This window comes from Lynx rufus, unplaced genomic scaffold (genome assembly GCF_022079265.1).
Source record: "Lynx rufus isolate CCGP_SWC_20201006 ecotype Redwood Valley unplaced genomic scaffold, mLynRuf1.p SCAF_4, whole genome shotgun sequence".
NCBI lineage: Eukaryota > Metazoa > Chordata > Mammalia > Carnivora > Felidae > Lynx > Lynx rufus.
In genome coordinates this window covers 13,695,306-13,715,511 of record NW_025814856.1, presented here as the reverse complement: position 1 = coordinate 13,715,511, position 20,206 = coordinate 13,695,306, and the positions used below count along the sequence as shown (strand labels likewise).

At 50.2% G+C, this 20,206-nt stretch overlaps 1 protein-coding gene across 2 annotated transcripts; it reads left to right on the top strand.

Moving 5' to 3' along the window:
- The first annotated feature begins 3,522 nt into the window (after positions 1-3,522).
- TMEM161A (transmembrane protein 161A) lies at positions 3,523-19,947 on the top strand. 2 transcript variants are annotated; one of them, XM_047096444.1, is made up of 12 exons: positions 3,523-3,559; positions 6,697-6,800; positions 7,489-7,569; positions 7,932-8,029; positions 8,141-8,297; positions 9,270-9,421; positions 17,958-18,018; positions 18,117-18,260; positions 18,363-18,476; positions 18,624-18,798; positions 18,938-19,034; positions 19,375-19,947. In XM_047096444.1, exons 1-12 carry the CDS (start codon positions 3,557-3,559, stop codon positions 19,626-19,628), a joined length of 1,440 nt encoding a protein of 479 aa, XP_046952400.1. In that variant the 5' UTR covers positions 3,523-3,556; the 3' UTR covers positions 19,629-19,947. The 2 variants fall into 2 exon arrangements, with proteins under 2 accessions (XP_046952400.1, XP_046952399.1); XM_047096443.1 differs by having other exon boundaries at positions 18,363-18,798.
- Positions 19,948-20,206: the final 259 nt, after the last annotated feature.

The following is a 20,206-nucleotide window of genomic DNA, read 5'->3' as shown; positions in this document are numbered from 1 at the left end:
TGATCTCGCGGTCCGTGAATTCGAGCCCCGCGTCGGGCTCTGTGCTGACAGCTCAGAGCCTGGAGCCTGCTTCATATTCTGTGTCTCCCTCTCTCTGACCCTCCCCTGTTCCTGCTCTGTCTCTCCCTGTCTCAAAAATAAATAAAACGTTAAAAAAAAAAAAAATGTCCCTTGATCCCTTGACCCAGCAATTTCGACCCACTAGAGGAAGGAGGGAGCCGGGCGTTTACCAACCCACTTTTGGGGCCCACAATCTCCCCCCATTTTGGCCGGTCTCCTGAGGGCAGACTTGGGTGTCCAGGGACCAGAGGGAGCTCCATTTGCTTCTCCAGTCCAGGCACCCCGAGGTGGTCTCAGTGGGATGTTTATAACATGCAGATTTGATCCCTGACCTTCCCGAGTTCCCAGACTGCCCCCACCCACTCTACTCCGTCTGCCCCTGTCGCCCACTGTGTCCCCTGCCCTGAGCCCCCCCTAGTAATACTCCAGTCCCAAGACTTGGTTGGGTGAAATGGAGGCAAGGCTGGAGAGGGTCCCTTCTAAGCCTCTGGATCTCACCCTCACTGTGGACAAGAAGTCAGACCTGTCCCTGAAGTCAGTGCCCACAGGTTAAGTGCCCAGTGTGGGGTTCATTAAAATGTGGACAGCTTTCAAAGACTGAGTGGTGAGGCCGGTGGGTGGGGTTCTGTATACCCAGCCCAGGAGGCTGCACTTTCTTCATTTTCCATCAGGTGGCACCCAATAGTATGCTTTCGATTCTGTGCTCCCTACTCAAAAATAAAAAATAAAATAGAAATAGTAATAAAAAAAAATAAAATTCCGGGACACCTAGGGGGCTCAGTCGGTTAAGCCTCTGACTCTTGGCTTCGGCTCAGATCACGATCTCACGGTTTGTGAGTTTGAGCCCCTCATTGGGTTCTGTGCTGACAGCGTGGAGCCTGCTTGAGATTCTCTCTCTGTCCCTGTCTCTCTGCCCCTCTTCTATGGTCTCTCTCTCTCAAAATAAATAAAATAAACTTTTAAAAAATAAATAAAATCCCTCTTGGCTTCCAGGGGTTCCACCCCATGTTTTCAGGCTCTGAGCCTGGGGACTCAGAAGGGCTGTGTCACATGTTGTGTGCACATGTGTGGTTTTACATGTACAGCTTGGGGTGATCTGGGCCATGAGAGGTCAGTGAGCAGGCTACCGGCTTCTGGAAACACCTTTGCATCCAGACTCCAGCTCTGCACGTGCTGGCTCTGTGCAGGAGGATACAGGGAGGGTTGTGTGGAACTGTCTTCTGCCAGCCTTTGTAAAGACACCCCATGGTGACGTCAGTCAGGGCCACTGTCACCACCAGAGGGTCACTGAATCTCTCAGGAGCTCAGCCACTGGTTGAAAGCATCATGGGAATTGTGGCCTAGAGAATGTGGGTTCGCCTAATGGAGAACAGAGAACAAGGAACATCCAATGGAGAACAGACCACATGTGCATCCAACGTAGAATAAAGAGTGAGGAGTGTCTGTTTCATTTTCATTTTTAAATGTTTTGTTTATTTTTGAGAGAGACAGAGTGTGAGTGGGGGAGGGGCAGAGAGAGAGGGAGACACAGAATCTGAAGCAGGCTCCAGGCTCCGAGCTGTCAGCACAGGGTCCGATGTGGGGTTCAGCCCTACAAGCCGTGAGACGGTGACCTGAGCCGAAGTTGGACGCTCAACCGACTGAGCCACCGAGGCGCCCCAGTAGTGCCTGTTCTAGGACAGAGGAGGGACGTTATCTGGCTCTAGTGTTAAGAGGCCCTCTCAAGCTGCTCAGGGAAAAATAGACTGTTGGGGGTGAGGTGGAGGATGGTGGATGGAAGATGAGGACCCCCTGAGGTCCAGGATGTGTGGGAGTTTCCTGTAGTTCACCGCCTAGGGGGCGCTGTGACACCCAAACTCATAAGCCCTGGATCCAGGGGGAGAGGACAAGGTGTGACGTAGAGGTTTGGGCCTCCCAGAGCCTCGGTATCTTCATCAATAAAATGGAGACAATTGTCCTGCCACCTCAGCCTACTAGAGGGGGCACATGAGTAAACCAGCCCACCTCCCCAGCCTGGCGTGCAGTGCACCTGCATGAAATACCCCTCCCCCCTCTCCCCCTTTCCTCACACCCTCCCTAAATCCCAGCTTTCCTGCATCCTTCGTGGATTCATAAATCAGCTCATGGCCCCCATGTCGGTCCAGGGAAGTCCTGTGACCCTCACCACCACTGTCACCCATCCTTTCTCAAGAGGCCCCTCTGTGTCCAGAGGACTGAAGCCACAGTGAATCCCCTCCAAACAGACATCCATACATGCTCATAAACAAAGACAAAAACATCCAGGGACAAGGTAATCAACTATACAGGTCCCGCTCACAGGCCTCATAAAAACCCTCAGACATCTAATCACACCGCCATGTATGTCAGGCAGACACACGTATCCATAAAAACACAGATGCAAAACTTAGGTTCCCAGGCTATCAGCCTTTTCCTCCAAGCCTTGAAACACAAAGCATCAGATTCTTTGAGAGAGAGAGAGAGAGAGAGAGAGAGAGAATGCGTGAGCAGAGGAGTGGGGAAGAGAGAGAGAGAGAGAGAGAGAGAGAGAGAGAGACTCTCAAGCAGGCTCCACAATCAACACTGGACCTGATGATGGGCTCGATCTCATGACCCTAGGGTCATGACCTGAGCAGAAATCACAAGTCCAACACTCAACCCACTGAGCCATCCGGGCGCCCCTAAAATACCAGATTCTTGAAACTGACATTTTTTTTTTGATCCTTGATCCAGCCATGCCTGAAGCTGACTATGCTTTTAGAGTTTTTGTTGTTGTTATAAAAAATTTTCCTTTTTAATTATTATTATTATTATTATTATTATTATTTGCTGGAGCTCATTTGAGTTGGAGTGTGTGTGTGTGTGTGTGTGTGTGTGTGTGTGTGTCACAATCAGAGTCCTGGCTAATAGAAATGAATAAGGCTTTGCCAAATGAAAAAGATTGAGAAAGGAGATATTCCGAGATGAGTGATAAAATTTACAGGGACCTGGAGGTATGAAATGGCAGCATGGCCAGTGGCAAGCTGTACCATAGTGTGTACAATAGTGTTGGCAGCCGATTGAAGTCAGTAGAAGTGTACGAATTCAGTCTGGACACTTGGGAATCTAGTCATTGGGAGCCATCGATTTTTCTAGATCAGGGGAGTTCCACACTCAGAACTCTCCAGCGGGAGGCAGTGCGTGGATAAATTAATGTATTTGCCTCCGACCTGAGAGATAGGTCCAGACGCTAGAAGACTGAATCTCAGAGAGGACAGCCACCACACAAGGTCCCAGAGACAGTCCTGACTCGACCGAATCTGAGCTTACCGAGCGTCCTCAAACTACAACTTCCGGCATGCAACGCGAGCGACCCCCTTTCCCTCTTGGTTTGCTCCAGCTCCAAGCCTGACGATTGGTCTTTCGGGCTGTTTGTCAGAACGGAGTCGGATCCTGATTGGTTGGATTCCCTCGAGGTGCTCAGAGCCGCAGGTCAGCGGACCGCGCTCCCGCGGGCGACATGGTGAGCCGGCTGCTCGCTGCATGGGGCGCCCTGAGGGGTGGGAGACCCTCTGACGGGGTCCAGGGAGACACCGAGAGGACGGGGATCTCTTTGTGGGGACTGGGAGCTCTGAGGGACTCTGGGTTGCGCTGAGGGCCTTGTGTCCCTCTCTGGGTTCAGAGTCTCGCTGCCAGACCTATGTGGGGGTTGAGGGTTCTGCCGGTGGGACTGGAGGCCCCTCAGCGTTCGGGAATTCTGGAAGATCTCCGGGGACCCTCCAGGGGCCTGGAATCATGTGGAGGGTCGCAGGCCTGCGAAGGGGACTGGGGAGCCGAGAACGTACGGATCCTCGCTAGGGAGGTCTGGGGTCCTCCTGGAGCCCACGCTGGCGACGTGGGTCCTGCAGAAACATGGGGGCCGCTGCGTGTGTTGGGGTGTGTGGAAGGGCCAGGGAGAGCCCTGGGAGGAGGAGCCAAGTCGAAGGTATCTGGGTGGCCGCAGGGCGAGGCAGGGTCTCAGAGTTGGAGACAGCACAGTTGGAACCTTCGGGTCTCACGTGGCTCTGGGTCCAACCTATTGACTTTATCCTTAAAATTTAGCCTGGCCACTTGTGGGTTAGGCTGATGCGGGGCGAGAGCGGAAACTCCCAACACCTAGGTGTTCAGACCGGCAGAAGGAGGGGCCCTGGAGCATGACCCGACCCTGCCTGGGAGAATCCCCAACCAGGGGGGGTTGGAGGTGCGCCTGAACGTGAAAAGTGGACGTGGTTCCAGGCCCAGGTGCAGGAAGCTGTGGGAGGTGAGCGGAGGGGTTCTCAGGAACAGGATGGAGGAAAGTCTCATTGGTGTTAGCAGGTAGTAGGATTCTTGTATTCTCGGATTGTAGATCCAGGGAAAGGCTTTGGGCAGGAGAGGGACATAGGCTGATGGGAGGCTCCAGATATCTTTGGAGATCAGCAGAGCCAAAACCCCAAGACCGGAGGCTGCTGGGGGGCGGGCCTTGAGAAACATCCCTGGATCGACCTCGGGAGCCTCAGGTGGAGGGATGCCTGCCTCTCTTTCCCTTCCCTTTCTCCTTCTTCCCTCCCTCTTACTCTCTCCTCCTTCCTTCCGCTCGGCCTGTCCTAGGTGCTGGAACCGAAGTTAGAACAATGAGTCCCCTCCCTGGGAGGTATCAGAGGGTGATGGGGTCTGCAGTGGAAAGCCCGGAGGTCTGGGAGGGCCTCTGAGACCTCAGTGGTTGGACGCTGGGAGGGCTGCTGAGAGAACCGGGCAGTTACAGGCAGTGAGGCAGGGTGTCTTGAGCTGGGCCCGCCAGGCCTTGCGGGCTGCGAATAGGAGTTGGATGTTCACTGACGTCCTGGGTCGCCTGGAAGAGCAGAGTGCTGTGTCCGCGGCAGTGATGCGCGGGTACTGGGGCCTCCCGAGGTGATCTGCGAGCTCCACAGAGAGGTCCAGGCTAGAGGTGCTGCTCTGCTGGGTCGTGCTGAGCGGTACGTGGTTAAAAGCCTAACAGGGGGTCGAGTACCAAAGTAGAGGCCGCAGAGGGAAGAGAAAAGTCGGCAGGGGAGCCCCAGGATCTGATGTCTGAGGAGGCGTGGATGGGAGGTTCTGGGCGCAGGGAGGGGCGGAAGAGGATCCTAGGAGGAGGGGCGGGCCCTCCTCACTGGGCTTGGAAGGGAGCCTCCTGACCCTGACCGTGCACAGGGTCTTTTGTGACCGCTAGCCAGTCGGCACTTGGGGGTTAGTTAGGGAGGGTGAGCAGTGAGAATAGGAGATTAGTGTGATTTAGAGACCTGACCTTATTACTGAGCAAATGTTTCTGGTTTCAGTTTACAAGTTACAGGCCTAGAGGGGTGCCTGGGTGGCTAAGTCAGTTTAGCAACCTACTCTTGATTTCAGCTCAGGTCATAATCCCAGGGTTATGGGATCGATCCCCGCCCTCCCCCAATTGGGCTCCACTAAGCGTGGAGCCTGCTTGAAATTCTCACTCTCCCTCTGCCCTTCTCCCCTGCTTGCCCTCTCTCTCTCTCTCAAATTAAAAAATAAAATAGAATAAAAAAACAAGTTATAGGCATAGAGAAAATACCCTGTTAGTTATTTTAATGATGGATTTCTCAGCAGTCATTCTGAATTCCTGTGCTGTCCCGTTACCCATCACACTAGAGCTTTTCCTATTAAAGTTAGCATGTTTTTGCCTGGTTAATGGGTAATTTTCATAATTAATTTTAATATTAATTACTTTAATGTTAAAATTAAAATTTAATATTATAAAATCTAAAATATTAATTTTAATATTAAAGTAATCTTTAGTTCACTTTTGTTGTTAATTATCATAGGATAACACTAGTCGACAGCTCTCCTGAGCACATAATTTTATATAATTACATAATTACTGATACCAAATTGGTATTTACTGCATTCAAGCAGGAAAACCCAGCATCAGACTGATTACCAAAAGCGTTTCTTCTAAAACGTTTTACAAATTAATAGCTGAAAACGTGTTATGAATTGTTAGAAGGTTTGTTATGTAGACCTTGATGAGAAATTCCTAATTGAAAAAGTCATCCCACTCAAATGTACAGTCTTTGTCCTGAAACTGGTAGTGGCCAGGAAATAGGCTTTCCAAAGAGGTTGATTACAAAGGGAGGGAGAAGGAGAGGGCGATGGAATCACCAGGATAATTTAAGGTGGGAAAGACGGGGACAGAACTGCCACGGTGAACTAGGATGTGTGGGAGACGAACCTCTTTCCCGGCTGTGCCAGGCTCGCTGTAGGTCCGGAAGGTGGTCTTCACAGCACATGAAACAAAATAGGCAGCATCCCATTTCCAGATGCGGAAACCGAGGCCTCAGGGAGACGAATATCTGAAAAACCCACAGCAGAGGCCAGAAGGGAACCCCAGTCTCTACTCAAGCATGTGCTCTCCACCGCCTTGCAGGCCAGCTAGGTGGTGGTGTTAGGGAGTGGGGGGATCCACACACAGCAGGAGCTCCCAGGGTTGAGTCTGAGCCCACTGCGGGCCCTCCAATGTGCAGCTGGAGTCTGGGGGGCGCACCCTCCCCAACCTGGCCCCAGTCTCTATAAATAGCCTGAGTTCTGAGGGAGTGAGCTTGTGACCTTCTGGCAGGCACTGCCCTTCATGTCCCCTCCCCCCAGGCGGTCCTGGGAGTGCAGCTGGTGGTGACCCTGCTCACCGCCACCCTCATGCATAGGCTGGCACCGCACTGCTCCTTCGCACGCTGGCTGCTCTGCAATGGCAGGTGAGCCACAGCCCCGCCCCGCCCAGGTGGTGGGAGGAGCCCCACCGGGCCCCGCCCCCTGTGCCCCACCCACCCACCTCCACCCGCCTCACGTCCTGCAGTGTTTCTGGTTTTTTTAAAACAACATTCTTGAGTTGTGCTTGACGTACAATAAACTGCAAATGTCTGAAGCACACAGTAGGGTCCGTTTTGACAGATGTCCACACCCATGAGACCACATCTCCACACGTGGAAGAGTAGCTGCTTCCCCCCACTCCTGCCTTGCCACAGTCCAACCCCTTCTTCCACACTGCTCTCGCTGGAGATCTGTTTCCTGCAATGCTTTTTGTCCCTGTTTGGATCTCGGACACTCTGAGATCGGGTGTAAACTGTGAACTTTTTCTCCCCGACAACGCACATGCCTTCTCTGCCAGAAGAGATTGTCAGCAGATTTCAGGGGTGTCCAGGACCCCCCCCCCAACCCCGCCACCCTGCCGTTTCCCCAGAGCTTCTCACTACGCTCCCTCCCCCCCAGCAAACCTCCCAGCCCACGTCCCGGGCCTTCTCCTGACCTTGCATGGCCCCTGCCCATCCTGTCCCCGTGTATTTTGGGTCCAGCTCTCCTCCTGACTCCAGTCCCGGGTTTGAGGATTCACTGCCTTGATCCCTCTGTGCCCGAGTTTTCCTGACTTCCGGTCTTTGCTCTCAGTCTCTTCCGATACAAGCACCCTTCTGAGGAAGAGCTTCGGGCCCTGGAGGGAAAGCCTAAGCCCAGAGGCAGGAAGGAGCGGTGAGTGAGCCCCCAGCCTTAGGTGAGCGGCTCTCCTTCCAGGTGCAGCTCTGGGCATCGAGGAGAGTAGGGGACACCCCAGGCTGAGAAGCTATCACTGTCATCCATTTGGTTGTCTAATGCTTATTGGAAGTTTGCTCTGGACCAGCCCTGTGAGCAGGGGGCGGGTGGTGTCCTCGCCCTGGTGTGTAGAGACGGAGGCCTGGGGGGAAGGTGACTCCCAAGCCAGCTCCTCCTGTGCTCTGAGCCTGGCACCGGGCAGCCTCCCGGGATGGTGTGGGGTGGGCCGCCATGGCTGACTGGGGAGGAGAGAGCAGAGGATCCTGCTTTGATTCTCCCCCTTTATGGCTCCCCCCACCCAGGTGGGCCAATGGCTATAGTGAAGAGAAGCCCTTGTCTGTGCCCCGAGACGCCCCTTTCCAGCTGGAGACCTGCCCCCTCACAGCGGTTGATGCCCTTGGTAACAGTCCAGCTGAGTCCCCAACTCCCCAACCTGAGTCCACACCCTGGCGGGAGTGGTGAGGGGACTGTCCCGCGCAGGGCGGAGGGCTGAGCTGCGCGCTCCCCGCAGTCCTACGCTTCTTCCTGGAGTACCAGTGGTTCGTGGACTTCGCGGTGTACTCGGGTGGCGTGTATGTCTTCACAGAGGCCTACTACTATGCGCTGGGCCCGGCCAAGGAGACCAACATCGCCGTGTTCTGGTGCTTGCTCACCGTCGCCTTCTCCATGTATCCTTCCTCAGGCGCCCCAGTCGCTCAGGGAGGAGGGAGGCAGGTGGGAGCTGGACTTGAGCTTTCCTTCCCCCCCCCCCCGTTTTCCCCTGCCCCCAATTGGTCTGTCATGGGCCGCCCTGCCACAAAACTTCCCAGGACTGGGTCGTATAAAGCAGTCACTATTTTTTTTGCTCTCCTCCTGGGCTGGGCTCAGCTGGGCCACCTCATCTCTGTGCCAAAGGGGTCCCACCTTCCGGCAGGCTAAGCCAAGCTTCCTGGGGGTAGCAGAAACACCAGCGAGGGAGAAGGGGTGCCGCAGGCCTCCTGAGCCCCCACCCCCATCCCTGTCCCTTGTCTTGGCCAAAGCAACTCACCAGAGCAGACGCAGGGGCAGGAAAAGAGATGCTCCTCTGCTATGTTGTTTTGTTTTGTTTTTTAATGAAAGTGCCCAGAGAACAGAGGCAAACCTGTGACACCGAGGACCCAAGTCTGACAAAATGCCCTTGTGGAATGGGCATGGGAAGAAGAGAAGTCCATCTTGAAGCCCACACGGGTTCTGGAAAGCCCCATGGGTCTCTTTCAGAGCAGATTGGAGATACAGCCCTTGGATCTCTGATGGCTTCTCAGAGGAAAGGGAAAATTCACCTGCTGTGAATGCAGCCAGGAGGCCAGACCTCCTAAAGAGACAGACTTGCTGGCCATTTTAGTCAGAAATGGCCACAGGTAGTGTGATGAGGCCGAGCTGGAGGCCCAGGCCTGCCTTCCACCCATACACCCCAACCCAGCTGACACAGGCATGAGCAGCACCGGACCTTGTGTCCTGGGCTTGTCCAGCACCTTACTTACTCTCCTCCTCGGTCACTGCCTTGCCCCCCGAGACTCCAAACCCCAACTGTGGTGTTCGGGTTCTAGAGCTGGGGGATCACCGGCTGGGAGTGGGGGAGGGGGCACTAGAGCTGCTCACGGCTTCCTTAGCCCTGCCCCCAGCAAGATGTTCCTGACAGTGACCCGGTTGTATTTCAGCGCAGAGGAGGGGGGTGAACGCTCTGTGTGCCTCACCTTTGCCTTCCTCTTCCTGCTCCTGGCCATGCTGGTGCAGGTGGTGCGGGAGGAGACTCTCGAGCTGGGCCTGGAGCCAGGTATGTGCAGTCTTCGGGGCATGGGGTCCCCACGCCCATCACTCCCTCCCGGAAGTTGGTGAGGGTGGGGTTTAAGCGGCACGGAATAGGTGAAGGAGGGGACTTCTTGGGCCTGAGTGTCTCTATGGATGCTGGCTACCCTGGGCACCCCCCGGGGCTTTGGGGGCAAGAGGATATCCTGTCTCACTGTCTCTGATGGGTGCCTGCAGCTGTCTTTCTCCACAGGGCACTTCTGTTCCCCTCATCTGTCCTCTCCCTGGCAGCCATTGTGATTTAATATCTACCTAGTCGAATTTAATCTGGTGAAGGAAATGGGTAAATGGCACGAAATTCATAAAGTCCAAGAGGATACGTATCGAGGAAAAATCACCCACACTGCCTCTCCTTCCGAGAGGAAACCTGGGGGGCCGCTTTCCTTTGCTCCCATGAAGTGGTAGAGTTTATGGCTCCTACGCCGCCCTTTCCCCTTAAAAACATCAATTTGGAGTTTGTCCCTTGATGCTACATACGGTGCGGTTTTTTTGGTAGTACCCACATAGTATTTCATTTAATGGATGTCCCGTGATTATTTAACCAGTCTGCTACTTACAGACATCTAAGTCTCTCACTATTAAACAATGTTATACAACATTGCGTTATAAAACAGTGTTATATGGGAATAGCCTTACGCATGTGGCCCTGTGCGAGAAAGTGCATTTGTAATTTCGATAATGTTGCAACTTACCATTTAGGAAAAGATGAATGAAGTTCCTGTTTCCTTAAATTCTCTCCAGTGTGTTTCCTCAGACTTTTTTTGTCTTGGGTAACCTGATGGATGAGAATATAAGCGAGGTTGAGTACCTTTTCATATGTTGAAGAGTCATTTCTATCTTCCTTCCAGAAAAGTTCTGTTCTTTTGCCCAGTTTTCTACTGGGTTGTTGGCTCTCTTATTGATTTGTAGGAGCTCTTTGTATATTAAAGACAGTAGCCTTTGTGTTTGAGAGTAGTTGCAAATATTTTTTCTTAGTTGCTCATTTTTCTTTTGACTTACTCTTTGGATGATCTTTTAAAAATAGAATTTGGATCACATCACCTCTCTGCCTAATACCAGACTCTAGTGTCTTTGGATAAAGATCAAAATACTCACCATGGTCCGCACACCTCTCTGCCTGCTCCTTGAGCTTCATCTCCACCAATTCTCCCTGCTTTTTGATTTTTAAAATTATATACTGTTTTATATATATAAACACGCACACATCGATGAATATGTATATGTAAATTACAAAGCAAAATAACAATGTAATGAGCTCACCTCTCAAATGAATACTAGAACATTCCCAACGTTCCTGCGTGATTCTGGTGCTGCTTCCCAATCCCACCAACCTTCCTCCCCTACTCACAGCCCCAACCAGTCTCTCAAACTTTGTGTTTATCATTCCTTTGCCTTAAAAAACAAACAAACAAAGTTTCATCACTCATGCTTCTGTCCCTGAAGAATTCATCATACAGTTTTGAGTGTGCAGTCTGCCCGCTGGTACTTTTCTGTCTTCGGTGGTATTGTTTACAAAACTAGGCCACGTTGGTCTGGGTGGCTTTAGTTCATCTCTTCTCACGGATGAATGATGTTCTCTCATGAGACCACTTATCTTTACTTTTCCTTTCTCCTGTTGATGGACATTTAGGTGGTTTCCAGATTTTAGCTTTTCACAGTCGCTATGGGGAATATTCTTTAAAAAAAAATTTTTTTTAGTATTTTTAAAAATTTTATTTTGGGGGGCAGAGAGAGAGAGAGAGAGCCTGGGAGGGGCAGAGAGAGATGGAGACACAGAATCTGAAGCAGGCTCCAGGCTCTAGGCTGTCAGCACAGAGCCCAACGCGGGGTTTGAACTCACACTCTGTGAGATCATGACCTGAGCCGAAGTCAGACGCCCAACTGACTGAGCCACCCAGGCGCCCCTAAAAGTTACCCTTTTAACCATTTTTAAGCATACACTTCAGTGGCATTAAGTACATTCACATTATTGTGCGAACATCATCACCATCCATTTCCTGCCTTTTCGCCTTGCGAATCTGAAACTCTGTCCCCATTAAACACTGACTCTCCATCCCCCAGCCCCAGCCCTGGGCTCCTTCCATCCTACTTTCTGTCTCTATGAATCTGACCACTCTTGGTGCTTTATATGAGGGGAATCGTGCAGCATCTGTCTTTTAGTGGCTGGCTTATTTCACTCAGTGTAATGTCCTTAAAGTTCATCCATGTTGTAACCAATGTCCAAATCTCCTTCCTTTTTAAGGCTCAATAATATTCCATCGCATGAATATACCCCATTTTGCTCATCCATTCATGTATCGATGGACATTTATGTTGCCTTATGTTTTAGCTATTGTGAACAGTGTTGCTCTGAACATGGGTATACAACCATCTCTTCAAAACCCTGGGTTTTCTTCTTTTTTTTTTAATTATTTTTATTTTTTCTAAATTTACATCCAAGTTAGTTAGCATATAGTGCAACAACGATTTCATGAGTAGATTCCTTAATGCCCCTTCCCCATTTAGCCCCTCCCCCCTCCCACAACCCCTCCCGTAACCCTCTGTTTGTTCTCCCTATTTAAGAGTCTCTTCTGTTCTGTCCCCCTCCCTGTTTTTATATTATTTTTTCTTCCCTTCCCTTGTGTTCATCTGTTCTGTGTCTTAAAGTCCTCATATGAGTGAAGTCATACGATATTTGTCTTTCTCTGATTGACTGATTTCGCCTAGCATAATACCCTCCGGTTCCATCCACATAGGTGCAAATGGCAAGATTTCATTCTTTTTGGTTGCCGAGTAATACTCCATTGTATAGATATACCACATCTTCTTTATCCATTCATCCATCGATGGACATTTGGGCTCTTTCCATACTTTGGCTGTTGTTGATAGTGCTGCTATAAACACTGGGGTGCATGTGCCCCTTTGAAACAGCATACCCATATCCCTTGGATAAATGCCTAGTAGTGCAATTGCTGGGTTGTAGGGTAGTTCAATTTTTAATTTTTTGAGGATCCTCCATACTCTTTTCCAGAGTGGCCACACCAGTTTGCATTTCCACCAGCAGTGCAAGAGAGATCCTCTTTCTCCGCATCCTCGCCCACATCTGTTGTTGCCTGAGTTGTTAGCTATTCTGCCAGGTGTAAGGTGGTATCTCATTGTGGTTTTGATCTGTCTTTCCCTGATGATGAGTGATGTTGAGCATCTTTTCATGTGTCGGTTGGCCATCTGGATGTCTTCTTTGGAGAAGTGTCTATTCATGTCTTTTGCCCATTTCTTCACTGCATTATTTGTTTTTTAGGTGTTGAGTTTGATAAGTTCTTTATAGATTTTGGATCCTAACCTTTTATCTGATATTTTATTTGCAAATACCTTCTCCCATTCTGTCAGTTGCCTTTTAGTTTTGTTGATTGTTTCTTTTGCTGTGCAGAAGCTTTTTCTTTTGTTAAGGTCCCAGTAGTTCATTTTTGCTTTTGTTTCCCTTGCCTCCGGAGATGTGTTGAGTAAGAAGTTGCTGCAGCCAAGATCAAAGAGGTTTTTGCCTGCTTTCTCCTCGAGGATTTTGATGGCTTCCTATCTTCCATTGAGGTCTTTCATCCATTTTGAATTTATTTTTGTGTCTGGTGTAAGAAAGTGGTCCAGGTTCATTGTTCTGCGTGTCGCTGTCCAATTCTCCCAGCACCACTTGCTGAGGAGACTGTCTTTTTCCATTGGCTATTCTTTTCTGCTTTGTCAAAGATTAGTTGGCCATATATTTGTGGGTCCATTTCTGGGTTCTCTAGTCTGTTCCATGGATCTTAGTGTCTGTTTTTGTGCCACCCTGGTTTTTATTCTTTTGGGTATAGACCAGAGGTGGAATTGCTGGATTATATGGTAATTCTATGTTAATTTTTTAAAGTTTATTTTATTTATTTTGAGAGAGCAAGAGTGCAAGCAGTGGAGGGGCAGAGAGGGAGAGAGCGAATCCTGTTGTGGGGCTCAATCTCACGAACCGTGAGATCATGACCTGAGCCAAGATCGAGTCGGATGCTCAACCAACTAAGCCACCCAGGCACCCCAAAAGAGTTTATTTTTAAGTTATCTCTACATCCAACATGAGACTTGAACTCACAAGCTTGAGATCAAGAGTTGTACTCTCTACCAACTGAGCCAGCCAGGCACCACCCTGTCCCCCGCTTTGCCTTTTGTTTGAACCTATTTTTTTGGTGATCAGTTTTCAGAGTTCTCTCTCTATATTCTATATTCGGGATATGAATCCCTTATCATACGTATGATTTGCAAATATTTTCTCCAGTGATGTGGGTTGCCTTTTCACTCGATTGTGTGTGTGTGTGTGTGTGTGTGCGTGTGTGTGTGTGTTTAAGTTTATCTATCCATTTTGAGAGAGAGAGACAGAGAGAGAGAGCATGGGAAAGGCAGAGAGAGAGGGAGAAAGAGAATCCGAAGCAGGCTCCACACCGTCAGTGTGGAGCCCGACCCACGGCTCAAACCCATGAACTCTGAGATTATGACCTGAGCCGAAATCAAGAGTTGACGCTTAACTGACTGAGGCACCCAGGCACCCCAGTCGTATCTTTTGATGTACAAAAACGTTTAATTCTCATGAGTCCAAATTATCTACTTTTTTTTTTGTTGTGTGTACCTTTGGTATCATATCCAAGACATCATTGTCAAATCCAATGTTATGAAGCTTTTCTTGGGCTATATATCTTTATTTTTTTTTTCTTGTTGGTTTTCAGAGTTTCTTTATATATTCTGGAAACTGAACCTTCGTTACATGTGTTGCACATACTTCCTCCTATCAAATCTGACACACCATTATTTCATGAACTGCTGAAAGAAGATAAAAAACACTGTTACTTAAAGTATTATATGCCATCAATGGTCCTATGTATCCCAATTTTAAAGAAGTTAAAATGTGGGTGTGGGCGGGGGAGAACTGTATCCTCTAATTTGTGGTGCAGCTTTTCACTTTCTTTGTGGTGTGTTTTCCTCTTGAAAAAAATTGTCCCCAAATGCCGTATTTTGAAAAATTTCAAACCTACAGAACGGTTCAAAGAATCCTCTAATGACACTCCATACGCCCTTGACCTAGCTTCCTTTGGCCATGTTTGCGTTATCTTTTCTCCACACGCACACACACCACACTTTTTTGGGCTGAGCCATTGAATACAGCTGTAACCTTCACCTCTGGTGTCTTTTGATGGACAGCAAGCAATTCATTATTTTAGCTGATTTTTGTCTTGAAGAAATTTCCTTCCTTTCCCTACAATCAGAAAGACTTTTATATTTTCCAACACAACATTTCACGTTTTGGGGGTGCCTGCGTAGCTCGGTCAGTTGAGCATCCTTCTCTTGATTTCGGCTCAGGTCGTGATCCCAGCATCGTGGGATCGAGCCTTGGGTCGGGCTTTGAGCTAAGTGTGGAGCCTGCTTAAGATTCTCTCTCTCTCTCTCTCTCTGTCTCTCTCTCTCCCTCCCAGTGCCCCTCTCTCCCACTTGCACTTGTGCGCTCCCTCTCCCAAATACTATATACGTATATACTTCAAGTTTTACCTTTCACATAAACCCTTAAACACCTGGTAGTTCACTACTGTGTTATGAGATAGGGATCAAACTGAGTGTTTTCCATGGGACAACCTTGCCGTACAATTGTATTTTTAGTGAATTGTGGGTTCTTGTGGTTTTCTTTCATCTTGTCCAACTTTTCCCTTTTGTGTGGCTACGACCTCTGGCTTTTGTATTATATAGCACTCCTCTGGTAGGCTTTTCTCTTGTTTCCAATTTCTTAGTTGGCTACTTACATCATTAATTTTTAGCTTCTTCTATTTCTAGCATTTATCACATATACGGCTGTCAATATTTTACTAAGTCCCACTTTTGTCCACCCCATGAGTTTTGACTTGTAATTTTCATCGTCAGGCAGTTCTGGGTATTTTAAAGTTTCCATTGTGATTTCTTTTTTAACCTTTTTAAGAAACTTCGAACGTGGAACTTTATTTTTTTTTTAAGATTTTATGTTTTTTTAAGTAATCTCTCCATCCAGCATGGGGCTCGAATTCACAACCTGGAACTCAAGAGTTGCAAGCTCCATGGACTGAGCTAGGAGGTGCCCCTTGAATGTGGAACTTTAAGTTGTTAAAAAATTTTTTTCTAGCTTAATTGCGGTATGCTTACGGAAGATGGTCTACTTGAAGTAAATCCTTTAAAATTTGTTAAGACTTGCATCATAGCCTTAGAATATGATCAGTTTTAGTGACTTTTTGAAGTATATTTATTCCCTGACTCTACCCAATAAATTCAAATCTCCTTCCTTCCTAACTTTTGGTCAGTCATTAAAGGGTTAATCTCCCTTGGAGATGGTGGAGCCCTCAATTTCTCCAGATTATTCTGTCAGTGTTTTTGGTTTTTTTTTTTACATTTTTTTTACATTTTTTACATTTTTACAATTTTTTAAACATTTGTTCATTTTTTAAAGGTAGAGAGAGACAGAGTGTGAACGGGGGAGGGGCAGAGAGAGAGGGAGACACAGAATCTGAAGCAGGCTCCAGGCTCCGAGCTGCCAGCATAGAGCCCAATGCGGGGCTAGAACTCACAGACCGCGAGATCATGACCTGAGCCGAAGTCGGCCGCTTAACTGACTGAGCCACCCAGGCGCCCCATCAGTGTTTTCTTTATATGTTTTGTGGCTAACTGACAAGGTGTTTACAAGTTTAGAATTGCTACATATTCCTGGTGAATCAACCATTTTATTAGGATGTATTCTGATTCTAATAATACATTCTGTCTTACTGTAGTTTGTGTGGCAAAAATGTAGCCTTTCCAGCTTTCTTTTCTTTAGTTGACATATAATTGACATATAACATTGTTAGTTTCAGGTATACAACATCAAGATTTAATATTTGTATACATGACAAAATGATCCCTAGGATTAATCTGGTTAACATTCATCACCATACAGTTATAACTTTTTTTGTTCTTGTGATGATCTACTCCCTTAGCAACTCTCAAATACACAATACCACCTTTCTTTTGAGTAGTATTTGTCATGACTTTTTAACATCCCTTTTCTTTCAACCTTACAGGAACCTTATGTCGAGGTATGTCTCCTTTAAAAAACATAGAGCCGCGGGGCGCCCGGGTGGCTCAGTCCATTAAGCGTCTGACTTCGGCTCAGGTCATGATCTCATGGCTTGTGAGTTAGAGCCCCCGCATCGGGCTTTGTGCTGACAGCTCAGAGCCTGGAGCCTCTTCAGATTCTGTGTCTTTCTCACTCTCTCTCTCTCTCTGCCCCTCCCCCACTCACACTCTGTCTCTCAAAAACAAATAAACATTAAAAAAAATTTTTTAAAAACATATAGCTGGGTATTTTCAATCAAGTCTGACAGTCTGTGTCATTTAACTTTAAAGTTTAACCTGCTTACATTTATTATGATTACTGACATATTTGACATTGTTTCTGCCATCTTGCCTTTTCACTTTCTATTTGTTCTTTTTCTGTGATTGCTGTCGACATTGGCTGCCAATCTAATTGTCTTTCCTCTATAGGTGATCTGTCTTAAATCCCTGGCTGCTTTGCGATCTCTTTGTTTTTGGTATTCCAGTTTCACTACAGTGTCTAGGTATGGATTTCATTGTATTTATCCAGTTTGATATACTTTGTGTGTGTCATTCATTCTGCAGACTTTTCAGTCATTCTTTTCCAAGATCTCTCCTCCTCCATTCTCTCTTCATTTCTCTCTCTTGGCCTCCTTTTTGACTGATGCTGCAATTTCTATGCTCTTAATCTCCCTTCATATTTCCTACCTTTTTATCTTTCTGAGTTGGAATCTGAGTGATCTTCGGATCCAATTCATTCATTCCTCCTTTGGCTGATTTGAATATGCCATTTAACAACCTATCATTCCAATAATTGTATTTTCCCTTTGGGTGAGCTTAATTGGTTCCTTTGCAAATATACCTGGTCATCTGAGGTAGCCTCGTGTCACCTTTCTGTGACTCCAACTTTTATTTTCCTCAATCGTTTTACACATGATAACACCTACAAAATTTCTGTAGTCTGCAGGGTATAAACTTGTCTTTCCTTCTTTCTTTTTTCTTTTTTTCTTTCTGCTGACTCTCCTTTATCGTGATTTATTCCCTGGTGTGTTTGATGATTTTGGTTGTGAGCTCATTTTTATTTGCTTTTACTCTGTGGAAAATCCAAGGGCCTGCATTGAGGATTCTTTCCAAAACTTTGGTTTTCTCCTATGGGAGTCCTTCATGCCCCTCTGGATTCCTGGTATAATCCAGGAAGCTCAGACTCAGTAGTCTACCCCACCCCCATCTCCCCTAGTCCAATCAAGGGTGTCTGCCTGGTACAGCTTCCTATTCGTTGAAAAAAAAAATCGCCCATATCCAGAGCACAAAATAGTCCTTTTGCCTGGCACCGGGCCTGGCTCCCACTGGTTCGTTCCTCTCTGGGGAGTAGAAGCACACTCTGAGGCTCCAGCGGTTATTAGACACTGCCCTCTCCTTGTCTTCCCCAGGCCTCGCCAGTATGACCCAGAACTTGGAGCCACTTCTGAAGATGCAGGGCTGGGACTGGGCGTGAGTCCTGGGAAGTGAGGTGGGGCAAGGGCAGGCTGTGACCTGCAGGTGGGGTACTGACAGGCTTCAGAGCCTCCTGACCCTCCTCTTCTCCTCAGGCTCCCTCTGGCCAAGCTGGCTATCCGCATGGGGCTGGCATTCGTGGGATCCATGCTGGGGGCCTTCCTCACCTTTCCAGGCCTGCGGCTGGCCCAGACACACCTGGATGCGCTGACCATGTCGGAAGACCGGCCCATGCTGCAGTTATGCGGAGTGCCAGATGGGAGGGCGGTTGGGAATCTAAAGGAGGGGCTAGGGGGATGGTGGGTGCCCAGGACTCACTCCTCTGCGCCCTTGCCCCATAGGTTCCTTCTGCAGATGAGCTTCCTGTCCCCTCTGATCATCCTGGGGCTCTGGACCAAGCCCATTGCACGGGACTTCCTGCACCAGGCACCTGCTGGGGAGATGACCTTCTCCCTGTGCGAATCTGGTGGGGTTGGGAGGGAAGGCAGCTGGGGGCCCCTCTGTGTACCCCAGTCTCTGAGGCTCAGGGAAGAGCCTTGGGTCCTGGGGGAAAATCCCGGGGCAGGGGCGGCCTCCCAACCCCCTCATTCCCCTCCCCACAGGCTGTCGGACTCAGCCTTCGACTCACTGCGCCTCTGGGTGCTGGTGGCGTTGTGCCTGCTAAGGCTGGCCGTGACCCGGCCCCACCTGCAGGCCTACCTGTGCCTGGCCAAGGCCCGCGTGGAGCAGCTGCGGCGGGAGGCCGGCCGCATAGAGGCCCGTGAGATCCAGAGGCGGGTACGGCCTCCCGAGGTTGGGAGGGAACACGGGGCTCAGGGCAGGATCCCGATCCCTGGGGCGTAGGGTCACCCGAAGCCCAGAAGGCTGCCCCCTGCCACCTCCCCCCGCCCCGTAGCCACTGCTACCTGCCCACTAGGTGGTGCGGGTCTACTGCTACGTGACAGTGGTGAGCCTGCAGTACCTGACGCCCCTCATCCTCACTTTCAACTGCACGCTGCTGCTCAAGACGCTGGGTGAGAAGGGGCCTGGGCGGGGCCGGGGCCGGGGCGGGGGCGGAGCCTGGCGCGGGCGGGGCCGGGGCGGGGCCAGGGCGGGCGGGGCGGGGCGGGGCGGGGAGGGCCGCCGCTGGTGTTAGAGCTGAGCCAGGTGGAGGAGGTGGAGCCGGAGACCCGACCTGGTGGTACGTGGGGGTAGGGTGGGGGTAGGGTGGGGGTGGAGCCCCGAGGGCCTGGAGACGCGGAGAGGGGAGGAGGGGCCCGAAGTCGGGGTAGGGGCCAGGAGTCAGAGTTTGGGATGGTGGCGATGGGTGGGGGTCCCAGCGGTCAAACCCCGCCTGTGCCTTCACCTTCACAGGCGGCTACTCCTGGGGCCTGGGCCCGGTTCCCATGCTGTCCCCTCCCCCGTCCTCAGCCCACGATCGCCTGGTGGGCCCCGAGGAGGATGAGGCCCAGCAGACGGCGGCCCGGATCGCAGGGGCCCTGGGCAGCCTGCTCACGCCCCTCTTCCTCCGCGGCGTCCTCACCTTCCTCATCTGGTGGACCGCCGCCTGCCAACTGCTCTCCAGCCTCTTCGGCCTGTACTTCCACCGGTACCTGGCGGGCTCCTAGCCGCCCGCAGAAGACGCTCCTGGGGCCCCGAGGTCCGGGCCGAGCTAGCGGTTCCCGGCCGCCTCCTCCGTGTGTGCCTCAGTGTCCTCAGGTGCAAGGCGGGCCTGGGAGTCCCCGCAGCGCCTGCTGTGCGGGTCCACTTCACCGCAGTGCCTGAGCTGTGGCCCCCTTGGATCCCAGGTTTCTGCCTCAAAACTGTTGCCCTGGGCCCACTGGCCGAGGATCCCAGGGCCGTTGTTCCCAGATGGCACGCCCCCCTCCCCCATTTGAGGCAGAAGTGGGGGTTCATTCTTCTGAATAAAAGAGCAGACTGCTTTTACAAAGAGGATTGGAGTGGTTTGGGAGGCGGCTCTCTGCGTGTTGGTGTGGCTCAGGCCACCTGGGTACCTGTGGGGGCTTCTGGGGGATGAGCCTCCTTGCTGAGCGAAGGGCGACCCAGAGCAAAGGCCTGGGAGCAGGAAGTGAAGAGAGGAGGAAAGGTGGGGAGAAGAGACGCAAGTGTTGTAAAACTTCCAGTTCCAATGGGTCTGGAGGCGACAAGTCAGGGGAGAAGAGGAAGACGGGCTGGAGAAGGAAGA